Source organism: Strix uralensis, chromosome 1 (genome assembly GCF_047716275.1).
Source record: "Strix uralensis isolate ZFMK-TIS-50842 chromosome 1, bStrUra1, whole genome shotgun sequence".
In the NCBI taxonomy this organism is placed as follows: Eukaryota; Metazoa; Chordata; class Aves; order Strigiformes; family Strigidae; genus Strix; species Strix uralensis.
In genome coordinates, this window is record NC_133972.1 from 40,806,849 (window position 1) to 40,822,709 (window position 15,861).

Consider the following 15,861-nt stretch of genomic DNA (forward strand, 5'->3'; position numbering starts at 1 on the left):
ATTTTCCACACAGAAAAGGTAGCCTGGGACTAACCTTTGTGTTTCAAGAAAAAGAAGCAACACCTGCATAACATGCAGCTTCTTCACCATGGTAAAATAGGATTATTTTTTTAATTCCTAAATGGTCCACAGATAATTCTGGTTCAGGGCAGGTTTGGGAGGGCCAGGCTTCCAATGCTGCAGCAAGAAACCATCTCTCATATGGAAATAGCAATTCATGGAAATTAAAAGCTAGAATTTATGAGAGGTTCTCTGTAGCAAGACATTAAATCAGACCTTTCACTTAGTGCTGGTCATTCTAAAGGTAGATTCCATTCAAGTAGACACAATTGTCACACAACCACATCTAGTGACACAGCAGATGAGAAATTCTTTCCAAAGCAGGCAGTGGGCTTGAATTTCCTTGGCCAGATAAGCACAATACTCCTTTTGTTTTGACTAAATACCATCATTCTGTAGAACAGGCTAATGACATTTATTATCCAGGTCAATAGCTAATCACCTTAGCAGTTTTTTTTTAGTAACACCATGTGTTGTAAAACCAGCTGCATCATGGAGCTGAATTACTTGTAAAACACAAAGAAATGAAGTCATAAGGATGAAATTACTGCAAGGACAATGCACCGCCAGCTACAGGTAGCTGGCACATAGTGACAGGATCCCAACACCTATGTCTTCATGAAAGAGACGTGTTAGCAACTTCACACCACCAATTCTTGCTGCTTGAAGCTTCAAGCAGATTTCTCAATGTGTATGAAAGAAAATCAACTGCATTTCAGTACAATGACATGGCAGACCTAGGCTAGGGTAATATGTATTAATATATGTGTAATAATAATAACATTGTTTATTATTACAGTAACCAACTGTAGCTTGGTTGTACATTCACAAATTGAAGTTACTCCTCTTCAACTATACCCTAGATCTAAGATAAGAGCTAAAAAAGTGTTGCTTTGAGATGACATTATATGGTTCTAAAAGAACACCAAGTTTCTACATAAAATACTACAGCAATTTTGAGAAACCCCTTGAAAATAAGCAGTAACAGTGAAATTGCTGACAAATTGCAACACATGAAGTTTTGCTCTTAAGACCGTCTCTTAAATTGGCATAGAAAATGTTTTGCACAAAGAAGCCTTTTATCATCTTTGCTACGTCTGATGAGTTCTTTTATGATAACTTACATGCTGCATGAATTATTTTGCTTTGATTATTAAAAAGTAGTCAGTGGTAGAAAATCTATTTCCTCGCAATAAATAACAAAGCTTAGAGCAGTAGGAGGTGGAGTTGTTGTGTGTTACAATTTAAGTTACCACTCTGATTAGACCAGTTAATTAAACCTATTCTCATTTGATGTGTACCTTCACATGAAGTCTTAACATTTACATTTTACTACTTTCATTTTTGTAACTAAACATTATGCCATATAGCAGGCTGACAAACAAAAAGCCTTGTTCTTTGATACTGACAGTCACACTGAGTTGCATTGTCAATGCTGCTTAGGTGTGTTAGCTGAAAAAAGGTGGTACTAGCTCATAAATGTTCTTAGTCATACTGAGCAAGTGTTGTCTCAGGGTGACTAAAATTATAATCTCCACCTTCCAAGTTCTGTGAATTTTGGTTGCTTCATCCTCTGATAGGATGGCTGTAATGGCAGTGACTACAGCTTTGCAGAGCCCAGGGAATGGTCTGACCACTTTCTGTATGTGTGGTTGTGTGAGTAGCTCACCTTCTCCCTGACATCAGGTGGAACAGCAGAAGAGCTGTCCCCGACAGCACCTATGTATTAAGGACTTGTAACACAAAACTCTCTACCATACCAATTGTTCATTTAATAGCAGCATGTAATTAATAAAGGTTAAGCATAGATCCTATCTTCATATGATACGAAGTTTGTAGTCGCAAAATCCAAACCCAGACATACAACTAGTTATGGGGCAGTTTTAAAGAGTGGAAAAAAGCATTATTGTTGCAGATACCCCTGGTTTCCAGTCTTCTTACCCCTACTTCACTAAGCAGCTGGCACTAAGAAAAACGGCAAAGATGTTTCTTTAATAAATGGAAAAATACCTCCTACCTTCATTCTTCAGTATATGAGGCAAGGCTTCTGCACCATGAGAAGTTCCAAAGTGTTCAATGTGTGATACCACATATGAGCTTTGCAGCCTTGGCTTGCGTATTTTCTTCAGTGGTTTTATACTGACCAAAGACATCTGTATTTATATTCACCACAGCAACAGGTTCCCTGCCACCCACTCCCCCACCCCAAGTTTGTGACACCATTTTTTTTTTCTAGAACTACTGACACAAGTCAAACACACCCTTTTGCTGAGAATGCTGGGCTACTCAATGCTACTACTTGAAAATCTTGCCAGTTACAGCACTGGTTCCAAGAGCTTTATTTTTTCCCTCAGAAAAGCCATGGGCACTTTAGAGCTTTTTTTTGTGTGCCAGAGTTATTCTAAATAGTTTGAAATTCTAGCAAGCTGAGATTTCAGTATTGGCCACCATTTTCTCACAATGCTTTTTCTGAATGGGTTTGCACAATTTTAAATACCTCACTTTAATACAGTGGAAGCAGTTTGCAAGCAGATTAAAAGTACTACAATTTCAAATACAAGAGCAGCATATGTTTTATTTTGTCCCTGCATAGCTAGATTTAATATGTGAAGGTATTTTCCCCACTCCAGAAAAATAATGAAAATAGTAGTAGTGTGTCAGATACTGCTGTTTGCTTTGCTATATTGCTAGCACGGAGTAATGATGAAGAAAAGAGAAAAATACAATTAAATTTTTGCTTTTCTAAAGAACTTTCTAAATATTGTGTAAGTATTTGACATAAGGGTGCTGAGATTTGCTGGAATTATAAAAGATCGTCTAAACAAACAGGCTTTGAGCAGGGTTGGCTTGGTAGGAAGGCTTATTTTTTGATTAATTTGTATCTCAGTTGACTGACTGTAGTGGAAAAAGAGATGGAAATTCTGACTGAGACTTCTGACTAAATGTCTGTGGGATGAAACATTCATTTAAGCCAGTTATTTCATAATAATCCATCCGCTTGCAACAGTTACTTATTTAAAAGCTGTGCTTTGTCCTCCAGGTACTGCATATATCTAAAATGAAGTGCGAGGACAGAAGAAGCATATAGCACTTAGTTCACAGGGTAGGACTTAGCATATGGTTAATGAAATGCTTAAATGACAAGCGCAGTTCACTGAAACTTGTTATGAGAGAATTTCAAAGACGGTCACAAAAGACAAAGTGCTGAAGCTCCACTAATTTGCAGGGGCCGGGCTGTCCCTGTGGCTGGCAGGGGCAGGGGGCGCGTGCCTGCGTGGTGTATGCACAGCCAGCTCTTGGATGTGTTCTGACCCTTTTGGCAACAGCTGAGTGGAGATAACCATCCGATACACAAGGTCCACTGTAAAAACAAGCAAGCTGTTGATCTGTAATAGCTTCATGTAAATCAAGTTAAGTGCACACCTTGAAGAGGAAATTCCGTTGCTCATCTCTCCTAAAAAAGGCATAGCAGCAATAGAAAAAGATTTCACAGAGATTACAGTGTATGAAAATAAAATTTTATTGGAGATATGCCTAAACTCCCAGGAGGGCTGTGAAAAGTCTCTGCTTCAGTGTATAATGTTGTAGGTAGTACAGTGATAGTGTCACAGCTCCTTCAGCTTGGCGTTCAGAGGCAACAGCTAATACAAGTCCCTACTGAGACAATGAAATAGAGCACAAGTGATTTGTTTGATCTTCTCCAACCGCTGTTCTGTGATTTAGCAGTGCTCCTAATAATAGGAGCTTGCGAGTGCTCCTTATAATTCCTGGTCACCTACAGAACAAATATGTAGGGAATATAGCTATTCTCTTGCTTTCTGGAAGCATCTCTTTCTTAGATGAGTAAAAAGACAGACCTGCTGGCTTCCTAGATACAAGGGGAAGGTCTATTTTTATTTTTTAAAGAAGGCGACAATTTATTATGAATTTTAGTCAGATAACTGAGCTCAAGTGTAGTTGTAATTTATTTAATGAGGTAAACAACACAATATATGCTTTAACTGATAAATTAACTTGGTGTTTTGTAAACCATAGAAAACCGATAAAGTCCACTGAGCATCTGTGCAGTCCACTAGTCTCATCCTCCACAGTGCTTGCTTCACTTCCTACCAGAAATCTTTCCCAGTCACTTCATTCTAGCACTATAGTTGTGAGGCATTTGTGAGTTTTCGAAAACCCTGTCACTGGACAAATCTTTTAGTTTGTCTTTTAGTCAACAGGCATCTGAAGTGCACAGGGGAAAATACTTAATCTGGCCCAGCAAAATAAAACAGAAATTTGCATTCAGAATGGTATACGCCCCAATACATTGCTTGCAAGGAAGAACAGACTTCTGATTGGCTATTTATTTATAAAACAGCAGATTTACTGGGAACTAGAAGTTTTGAGCTAAGACTTATTGGCATTTTCCCCTCTTCCAAGCCAATAGCACTCCAAGGTGTAGCTCACACAAACCATGATGTAGTAGTCTACAGCTTTTCCAGGTGTGTGGCAGTTGCATTCAGCCTCTGAACATGTTTGGGTTTTGACCAAGACATTAAATTCTGTTTTGGAACAGAAGGGTGGAAATCAGCTTTACAGGAGGGCGAATACAAAAGGGTAAATACTCCCTTGCTTTGATTTCTAGTATTAAAAGTAGACTTCTGTCAGCAGAATATGAACTAGAGCTAAGCATTCTAGATTGGATTTTTCTCAAGCCCAAACAGCTGTTTGGCTGCAGGTGATAAGAACTACAAAGTTTCAGTGCAGCCAAAGGCATTCTTTCCCCCAGGGTCACAGACCCTTTCACCAGTGAGCCTCAACTGCTGCGTGAAAGTTTCAGTCTCTTACATGAAGACACAATGGGCATCTGATACTTGTGTAAGTACTGGATATTTGTTGCAGTTTCTAAAACTTCAGGAAAAAAAGGGTAATTATTCTTCTCAGTAACAATATTTAAGAGTTTCAGTGAGAAATCTGAGCCTATTATTGAGGGCTATGTGAACATAGCAGAAGGAAAACCAACCCTTATCCTAGGGAGCTCACAAGCTTGTATTATGGTTAGGTGAAAAAAGGAGGAAGAAACAAACCAAAGAAAAGAGGAGGATGAAAGAACAAGGTTTCAGGGAAGACAAACACTGTGTGGGCGAGGAGCAGTAATTTCAGCTCATTGCTCAGCCACAGTTTAGAAATTTTAAGTCTTATCAGCTCACGAGGCCTTCTTTTTAAGTTAATGGTAAATCTCAAAATTACTTCAATGAATGCAAGATTGGGCCTACTGTTTGCTAAAGTTTAGAAGTTAAGTCAATTGAAAATTGATTTGAAAGCTGATCATGAGTGTACTAGGCAGAAAGCTTTCTTTCATGCTCCTAGGTTTCAATTCTTGGATGGAAGCAACAGTAAACTCACTTTGAAGACATTATAAAAGCTGTCTCTGCAAAATAATTTTTGCTTTCATCTCACAAAGAATAGGATTCAAACAAACCACATTGTACATTCCAGTTTCATAATACTGAAAAAGAGTAAAAGTCTTTCAAAGAATCTGGCACCTAACAGCTGTGGTCACTAGAGGTGTAAACTCTACCTATGTGAAAACCTGCCAAAATATTAATTTTTAAATACATACATTTTTAAGCCTTATGTTGACATCACAGCTTTTTGTCAGAATATAGGTTTCCCTTGCTCTGGCTCTCATGGCCACACCACACTACTTAGCAGGCTTTAAACAAAGTAAGGAAGGCAGATAAACTTAGGAAGGAACAGATTGTTTAGCTGAGAATTTAATCACGTCACTTAACTCCAGTGAATGGAGACAATGCTGCAAGAGCCAGTAGTTCCCAGTTCTGCAAGGGTAAGCTCTGCAGTTTTCATCTCATGTTTGAAGGCTGCCTTCTACACCTCCGCCAGGACAGGACACAGAAAGATTAAGGAAGAGTCCGAGCAGGACTTTAGGAAGCAGAAGCAGCAGCCGGATACTATGAACATTTTTTTCCAATTTACTTATTCCATTCAAGGCCTCTCTACTGATGGGATATAAAAGGAAAATAAAACAAATAATACCTCTTTCTCCTCATCTGGTATGCAAATCAGCCGATAAGACGAATTTAAAAGGTGACAGAAAACGTTGCTGGGTGTGCACCCACCACCCAACATTACCGGACCTGAGACAATGCTGGAACCTGGGGTGGTGATCCAGATTCTTTGACTCCCTCCCCTCCCTCTTTTTTTTTATTTCTTACAGATTTATCTACAAGAGACCACATTGCTTATTATCCTTTTCCAAGTTGTTTCTATTGCAAGTAAAACATTTTAACTGGTCATATGATGTTGTTTCACCTTAATTTAACCCAAGGGGATCACGAAACCTTTACAACACCCTGAGCTCCCAGTTCAGGTCGTAACAGCAAGTAATATGATAGATATATGATGCATACAGCTCATGAGTACATGCAACCCCAATCTGATTCTTCAAAGGAAGCATCAGAAAGCTTTAAAGAGGACAAATCATTGAATCCCTTCCTCCTATTTTAATGATGGAAGGCCTCTGAAACCATAGGTCATTCTGTGAAAGCTGTTATTAAGTCTTAGAGATCCTACTGCTGAGTCTCACTTCAGAGCCCAGCCCTTTTGTTTAGGGACACTGACATCAGCACGGTCTTTCATCTCAGCATAACTCCAGATAGAGAGACTTTCAGGTGACCACCACTGCACTCCCTTCAAATCACTGATCTTTGAGTCCTTGCTGAGGATTGATTGAAGGTCCAGCAGTTTAGCACATAAAGCATATACCTCCTTCTGTGTTTTTCAGACCTGTGATAATTCAGAGTTGAGATAAAACGATAGCCATTAGCAGTCACCACAGAGTCCCTAACTCCAAGCTTTCACTGTTACAGCACTATGAAATTCCTCCTTTTATGTGAAACTAATAGCAGCAGCCAGCAGACATTTCACGAGTGGAGATACCATTAAAATGCAAACCCAAAGCCTCAAAACGAACAAGATGTTTGGCCATCCTTCCATTTGTAGTCAGCAGGCACATTTTGATCCTCTCAGTTCATACACTTTACCTTGGACAGGCGCCCTCATGCTCAGCCTCTGGCTTGAAGCCATGTCAGCGGATGTCTGTCACCCAGTATAATTCAGTAATGAAAGAAGAAAGATCCAATAAATTATCAACAACCACAGTCCTTGAGTCACCCAGAAAATATCACTTGCCAGAAACAAAATGAGCTGTACTGCAGAGAGGCCTTGTATCTTTAACAACAGCAGCAGCAGAAAAATTTAAGGACCTCACTCACCAGGTCAAAGTAAAGAGGCACCTGAGGCTTTTGTTATTCCTTTGCAAATACAGCAGAGCCTTGTCTTCCCCTCACACTTACTATCCCCAGAGCAGCTGCTCCTGATCTGGAGAGGAATTTGTATGGACCTGAGGCAGATGCACGTATAGTTACGACTTATGGAATGCTCTGACAAAACAACCGTGAACCGTACTGCTGGGGTGGGGTATTTTTGCTCATATTGAGTTATATCGTAAAAGCTTTACTTCTCAGCTGAGCTGGTTCCTGCCCTTTCTCTGCTGCCCCAATATTGGTGGAGCTGCACCCATGCTTCAGGAGTCTCAAAAACATCGCACTTGCCTCGTCGTCTGATCTTGCTCTGAGCAAGCTCTGTGCATCTTGGCACTGACAACCCTGACAGCTGTCTAGATTATGAGCAGTACCTACAAGATGACAGCGTTGAGGAGTGACTTCACTAGGTCAAGCATTGTGCAAACACACGATAAAAGTCAGTGCAGCTTAAATAAACAGGGAAAGGATGGAAAAAATCCACATTTAAAAGGTGGAGAATAGAAGCACCGAAATGCAGTGATTTACTTCAGGTTACACAAGGATGCACAGACCACAGAGAATGCAGGTTACCAGAATCCTTGTTTGCTGCTTTAAATACAGGACAAATTTCCATCACCTTTCCTCACACTGTCTTAAGATGACTTTGAGTTTTGGGAATTCACACATGAGATATTTAGTTAGTGGATGCTGGAGTGCATCTGCAAATGCTAGGATGGGACAGAGTCTGGCAGCAGAAGGTGTGCGAGATACCTGCTGTTGACTGGGACTGTCTAGCAAGAAAGTAGGGGATTGTTTGAGTAGGCTTCTTGTCTGTTGTCCTTGCTGGTAAGACATTTACTGCCACTCCTGTCTCTGCCCTGCTACAACAACTAACTTCTTGCCCAGGTCCAGTAGAGCAGCTGGCTAGGGGTGGGAAGGACAGCAATCTTTGGCAACAACAAAGATACCTACAGCCCCACTCAACTGGTTAAACAGGGTCTCAGCTGTGCTGCAATGTCTGTTACAGGAAACCTATGACCTTTCCGAGCCACCTCTGTAAAAATCTAATCCTGGAGGGAAATTTTGTCTTAGGTTCCTCCTAGCAATGATCTATTTTAATCAGGATTGTTGCTGTAGCTGGTTCTTCTGTAGGAAGGACACCAGACAACACAAAGCATGGTGAACTGTCAGGTAAATGATGTTAAAATCACCTGATTGCATTCCGCCTTGATGTTAATATTGCCAACTGCTGTGAAATCACCCTGAGTCACCTCCATGAAATCTGTTAAAGAGCAGTAGGGAGAGCTGTGCTCTTCTAGCAGTGGTCAAGAGACTTTGTTGGAATAATCAAAGCATTATTGCTGCTAAAACAAACCTGCCTATCTCTGGGCCTTGCTATGGGATGCCATTCAGATTGTCCCAGCCTCGCTGCTTGGTTTCCTGATATATCCCCTAAGAAACATCGCATGTACCTTCACTGGCCCTACTTGCCCCCATCCAGGCAATTTTCTGAGCAAACGATCTATAGTCTACCATACAATGAAAATTAATGTTTTCACTTGATGCTTTCATGTGCGTGGAGGCCCGTGTTTCACTGCTGACTGATTAAATGTGGTGGTAAAAGGTACAGTCTTGTGGATCTCAGTACATTCATAGCATCCTTTTGAGGAGAGAGCACTTGCAGGACAGAAGTGTGGATGCATTTAGGAAGAAGCTTTGTACAGGATGATTCCCCTTCTATCTGCTCTCCTGGAATAACTCACTTTGCCGTTATTTAGAAGAAAAATAAAAATCAGCTTATGTGCTCTGTTCTGTAGGGACAGATTCATTTTTCCCCTGTAATGCAAATATGCTTTAATGTCAAGAGGAAAATGACATGCAGGGGGAGAAGGGCCAGAACAGTCATCGACTAATTTTATGGCATGGCGAGCCTCCGAATTCCCATTGGTCTGCCCTTCTCTCTCTTCCACCTTGGAAGCTTTAATTGAAGTGAGTGTAGTTTATTGATTTTTAGCATAAAGGTAATGTGTTAATAGTCAGAGAAGGTCAAAGTAACTTTAGGCGAGTCTGGAGAGGATGTAATGAGACATTAAGGACATACAGTGGATTAAGGATCTGATTGTGTTTTCAATGAAATCAGAAGTTCCTTTGACTTTAGCAGCAAAAGTCCTAGCCATAAGAAGGGAAAAGTGTACTATTTCAAATTTATTGTCTTTAAAAAAGAAAAAGCAAGGATTTGGAAAGTCAGCACATTAAAGTATTATCTAACTCTGGTTTTATAATATTTTTTTGCCTTATATACTTGCATTTGGCTCAATTAAGACATAAAGGTACAACTTGAGTGGGATGCTGAGGAAGCAATTGCATCCTAAAGCAAAGTTTAAAGGGTTTTTTTCAAGCTTTCCTATAGAGAAGTGGACTCTGAAGAGCAGCTTCAGTCCATGGAAAATAATAGGCTTATTTGGGCTTGCTTTTTTTTTTTTAGCCTTTTCAGATCCAGTAAAAATGAAGACTCCAAGAAGATTGCAAAGTTTGTAACAAGAAATGTTCCTGTAGCCTATAGGGATGTCTGAGAGCACCTCCTGCTATAGTCCAGTGAGCAAAATATTTTCTGTACGATTCCTTAGTTCTCCTGTGAGGGGTGGTCCCACAATCCAACTGTGTACCATTTTCATAATTTTCTTGTTGTTGCAGGTGAAGCCTATGTGAGTCTGAACTGGCAAGAGAACAAACTGTTCAGTTGAATTTAACTACGTTTAACGTGATCATTTACAGCAGATCTGATGCTATATAGCACTATGTGCTATGGTCAAATTACATATTTTGAGCAGTGATTCCAGAGGCTGGCTCCTCTCCTGTGTACAATCTGTAGTTATATTCTAAGACTATGCTATTTTACATAAACTACCAATACTATATAGTATTATGATGTTCTGTTGGCTTTAAGGATTCCTAACATCTTTCTGTTGCAATGAAATTCTATAAAACAAAGATGAAGAATGATGCTGTATTTACAACCAATAGAACATATGAATACTTCTGTTTGTAGCACAATGAAACTGCTAACTCAGGGTCTAATTTTGCCATTACAAATAGAGTGAATGTACTATTACTGTATGATAATAATGCAAGGTATAGCTTATTCTTAACTGAACTTGACTGTACTATATACAACTGCACAATTTTTTCTGTTCTGAAAACAAGGCAGATAGATAGGTTTGCTCTATGTGTTCATAATGTTATGTGCTTAAATATTTTCTTGAAAACAACTTAATCTTTATTATTTCCAAGCACTTATAGTCCATCCTGTCTGTCCTCCCTTCCCCTCTCTCTTCAGAGAGAGAAAGAAATACATCTTTGTGTGTACTGCACATGTATATATGAAAAATAAACTTCCTTGCTAGCAAGTAAACCCAAGAACAATGTTGCTAGCAGCTGTTGTTCTTAAAGCCCAGTTGAGAACACTGGTCCGTTATGAGCTCTCAATGCTCTTCTCAACATCAGTCATCAACATGCCAGGACAATGTATTGTAAACCAAAATGCCCAGGCCAGGAGACCACAAAAGCTCCTCTGTCTTGTGAGAGGGAACTGAAAAGAGGCTTTCACAGTGCTGCAGAATATGCTGGCAGGCTGCGCCAGTTCAGAGCCCTCAGTGTTCTGGAAGATATTTATGTACAAGGAGGGCAAATCTTGTCTAATCCTTGGTTAAGAAGCTACTATAACTGTTATTTTTAAAAAATGAGAAGAATCATATGTATGTGTCAAAGACAACCATCAGATAATTACAGGCTGCTCAGTGGCTTCATGAAGTGCAGTAGCTGAGGAACTGAAAAGGTCTTTGTGCTCCTTCCAGCAGGAGAAGGACATCTCCTTATCTACTCTCACAAATAAAAAGCAAGACCTATCCTTTAAAAACAAACATACACACCTATTTCCTCCTGTTCTATAAAATAGGCATTTCTATAGTCAATCATTTTTGCAAGCAGAAAGTTAAAAAGCCAGAGTTTGATAACAACAATGGTAGTTTTTTCTTAAAGATGAAATCACAAGCTAATAAGCACCCAGTTCTTTGATTTTCACTTAGGTTTGTAAATTCCAAGTTGTTGGGAAGAGTTAACCCTCCATTGTGTAAAATGGTGCCAAAGTAAAAACAAGTAACTTATTGCATTGTCCATCTAAAAAGGAAGGTACCTGCTGGGTTTTTTAGGAAGTTTTGCTAGACATCAGTGGAAGCACTGAGCAACAGTATGTCAAGAGAGAGGAAGATCAGCTTGGCATGTAGAATACTGGGTTTTGTAATTTTATTTTGAATGCAATTACATTCAGATACAGCCCAGTTATATTAGCAGAGATTTAAACAAATGTTTAAAGCTAACAAACTCCTATAATTAATCTCTTAGCTTCACAATTCTTTTGTCATTGATATTATAAGCCCAGACTAAATTCACTGTTTCGCATTACCCAGATTCAAAACCACAGTCATGATAAAAAAAAAATAGAAAAATGTCTAAAAGTTCACTTTCCAATCTAACTTATAAGAATAATAAAACCATTGAAATGCCTTCATTAAAAAGCCACATTGACATGATTTACAGCTGTACAAATTGTTGTTTAAAACAAGCATTATAAGATAAGTGATCAAAGCAGTGCTAAAGATTTGAAGCAGAATTTTTCCTGCTGCCCTTCTGTAGACTTTTCTGGCTAAATTACAAATAAAAAACACTTTGAAAATGTACTCTTAAATTCACCAGAAGAAAAAAAGCCCAAATAACTGTGTCTGAGAAAAAAGAGAAGGCCATATTCTGTGGTGCATACTCACACTCCAAATTCTCGGGATGTGGACTGCTACTGAAACAAGGGGTTTCCTCGCGCTTGATGTACTTGATATTTGACTAAAACCTGCATAGAAAACGAGTAGAAACACATCATGTGCCTGACAAGCTGAGCAGTCTGCACACTGGAAAAGAAGCGAGTACTGCTCACTAAGGCAATCGAGACAAGCTGTGGCTTAAGTGCAATCTGGTTAAGGCAGAGTATGTGTTTTTGAAGCTGTTACTTCTGCTTCCACTTAAAGGCACTAGTGCACTAGAATGTGTTTAAGAGCTTTGGTTAAAAAGACCTGGTGGAGCTGGAGGTGGTCCACAGAGATAAATCTAAAGAAATTCATTACAATGAGCTAGACAGTCTCTCTGTCGACTTCATATTCTTAGAGCCATTCAGTCCGAAGCTCCAAATATATGTACTAACAAGACAAACATGTTAAGCACACCTTTGTCAAAATATCTATTCCTTTTTTGCCCCTTGCAAGACACAGTTCCCACTCTGGATCAGGCATCATCTGAATTTTTACGTGAGTGTGGCAATATTTTGGCGGAGTAAGTAAATCACGTTCAGTCCTACCCTTGCAACAGATGCAGAATTAGTCCTTTATCAGGCCAAATTCTGCACAATATTACGCTGACCTTAATCTAAAGGAATTTCTGTGGCATTAGTTTGGATTTTTAAGTGAAGGCAGAATTTGGCCCACTTTAGCACATTAAAATAAGCTGATCCACAGCTTCTGTTTGAAGAATCAATAGATTAAACAAAGTATTGGTAGCACTTTCCATATTTACTACACAAAAAGCCCCACTCACCCTATTTGACCAGTTTACAATTATCATTTATCCTTTCCAGTGCTAAGAATTCCTATGTTATTCACAGAAATGTATAAAAGCTTGGGAAAGTGTAACAACAGATGCATCATGTTGCTGTATAAGCTTATGCTTAAAAATACTAGAAAGTAGCTGGGCTTTGATCCTTCTTTGGCTTGAAGCTGGAGCCTCCTTGGATAGATCAGTTCTTCCATTTGTTTGAGTCCCAAGCCAGGAACCAGCCTGTGAATGTCAGGGGTTCGTGTCCCTGCTTCACAATTACAATGGGGGTCCCCTTATCTCTGCCAGAAGGATCTGTTTCAATATAGCGTTTGGCTGAAAACAGAAAGGAAATAAAACATGTAATATATTAGTTCATTCCTTTGGTATAAAAAATACATTAAAAGCCCTAGTGAAAGAACCCAGGGCTACTACAGTACAGTATTCAATTAAATTATTTCAAAGGCAATGAAATGATCAGGTAATTGCTGATTTCTCCCAGCTGCCAGTGAAGGAATTGTCCAGGAGGGTAAAACAGAGGGATTGTTGCTCTGATGAGTTCATTGCCATACAGCTGTGTTTTGGCTTTTGAACAGAAGAAAGAAGCACAAGCTTCATTCTTGTTTTTCCTATGTGAAAGCCTGTATAGTTTCCCCTGACATTGCAGCATGACATCAGTACATGTCAGAAGCACAGCTAGGTAAGCCTAGCTGCTCCAGGGAAATATCTGTAAGCATTTTTAACACTAACTTTGTCAGAATGGCATCACACCAGAGATGACACATGATTTTTCAAGGAGGCGCACTTCACGTGAATTGTCTTGATTTGTTCTACAATTGGCACATTCTTCCCCAAATTAACTCAGTGAAATGTGGCAGTGTAAAGACTTGAGGATTTGCTGGCATTCCTTTTACTGTATACATTAGTGTAGGGTGCAGCTCAGTAGGTACCTCCTTTTAAATTCTCTTTTCAGTGCAGTTTCTTTTCATGGAGCTCTTTAAAAAGCTCTGCAGCCTAGTAATGCAATCTTGATTAATTTTACCCTTTCTAAATTTACAGAAAAGAAAGATACAATGAATTTTAAAGCACATCTCAAGGAGAAAATAATCTTCTGCAGGATTAAATCCTAATAAGCTCAGTAACCCTTTTAAACACTGTAAATATAACTAGATTTCTTCTACATCATCTTTTTCACTTCTTTAAGTTAAATATTGGTGCTACTTCACTCAGAATGCTGTCAAATTTATTTGATTTACCAGATTTAATGGATTCCTGTTGCTCAGTTTCATTAGCATCCTTCCCAATCCAGACAAAAACCTGCAAACAGAGAAAACATAGCTCCTATGCTGTTATAAGGATATTGCGTACAGCAGGTAAAGTACAAAATAGTTGATTCCACTAGGAGAAAGAATATACACTATAAAGACTACAGAGATACACAGCTCTCACAAACCACAGCTGATGATATTTTTTTTTCCCTTGAGAGAGACTGTAGTTCTATCCTCTGAAATCTCACCACTCTCTTGACACTGGAAGGCCGAACTTTTGTGCACTCTGAGAAAAGGAACTCTAATTACTTTTTCCATGGATATCTTTTACAATTTGCTGAGGAAATTGCTCTTTAGGGGCAAGTAAAAACACTGAACAGGAGCTGTCTCTGATGTGAGCTCTGCGTGCGCATCAATGCTTGTGCCCTGTGATCAGTGCTACCCAGGGTAACTGCTAGATAACCCACTGAATAACCCAACAATCAGGGCCTCCATCTGCAATCCCCACATTTTTTTTTTCTGTCAAGGATCCTTTGGAAACCAGCTACATGTCCTAGACTTCTTTCCTTCTGACCTGAGTCAGTATATTCCAACTACTTTCCATCCAGCTCTTCCACCCACCTTCTCCCATCACTCCTTCCCACATGGACCTTGGATATTCCTTCTCATTTCCAAAACCCTCAGCTTTTTTTCCTTAAGGGTTAGGCTGAAGAAGTCAAATAAAAGCGTGGGATCCATGGCCTCGTCCCCCTTTCCCTCCAAGGGGAGAGGAAGGGTAGAAAGGATATACTGTGAGAAACAGATGTGCCCTCTGCACCTGCAATAAGTTTGCCTGTCATCCAAAAAGCTCTCAACATTTTCAGTTTTCAGTGAACCTGGGAAAATGATGGAGATTGTTTCTGTCACCCTTCACCCAGTTCTTCTGAAGAAATCTGTGAAAGCATCTATCTAGTGTTTGTCCCCTTCTCTAGTGAGACTTTTTGTAGGTGCTGCTGCCACATGGATTTTGTGGCTTCTGAACACCTTTTATGCAATAACTTTTTTAAAATTAATAAATTTTACTCATAAAGTCAAGAACATTACTGAGAGCCTTTCAGAACACTGCTGGGGCTTATACTCTTGCAGCCTCTATTGGTTTTAATGGGAAGTGCCTGACGTGGTCTCACATTATGCTTGGAAATTCAATCATGTATATTCACACTAGCACATCATATAGCTTAAAAAATATAGCTCCCTCTGGTATAATTTAAAGAAAAAAAAACCTTTTCCATTCTCACAAACATTATTTTTCCTCCCATCTTATGATCTAAGTGGTTAAGAATAAATTATCCTTGTTAACCACAAAAAGCAGTGGTCAAGTACACAGCTTACCTGCTCCCAAGCATCCAGCAACATGACATCATCTTCAGCCAAATCATCCTGAGTGAATTCTCCTGGGACCTCCTCAATCTAAAAAGGATATTATGTGTTGGGTTTTTTTTGTTTTTTAATGATTTATCAAGATATTCTGATTTTGCACAGATCGAAGATATTTTTAAAGGATAAGTCCAGAAGCTGGTATGGAGCTCCTAAAGGGTCAAGCCCTAAACTGA

The 15,861-nt window shown here is 39.3% G+C and overlaps 1 protein-coding gene across 1 annotated transcript in view; it reads right to left on the reverse strand.

The window, feature by feature from the left end:
* Window positions 1-11,647: 11,647 nt before the first annotated feature.
* SCIN (scinderin) overlaps window positions 11,648-15,861 on the reverse strand; it is a 49,468-nt gene continuing 45,254 nt past the window's right edge. The window contains 4 exon segments of the mRNA XM_074863583.1: window positions 11,648-13,208; window positions 13,210-13,337; window positions 14,258-14,318; window positions 15,641-15,718. Of these exon segments, the coding sequence (XP_074719684.1) occupies window positions 13,062-13,208; window positions 13,210-13,337; window positions 14,258-14,318; window positions 15,641-15,718 (414 nt within the window). The 3' untranslated portion in view covers window positions 11,648-13,061.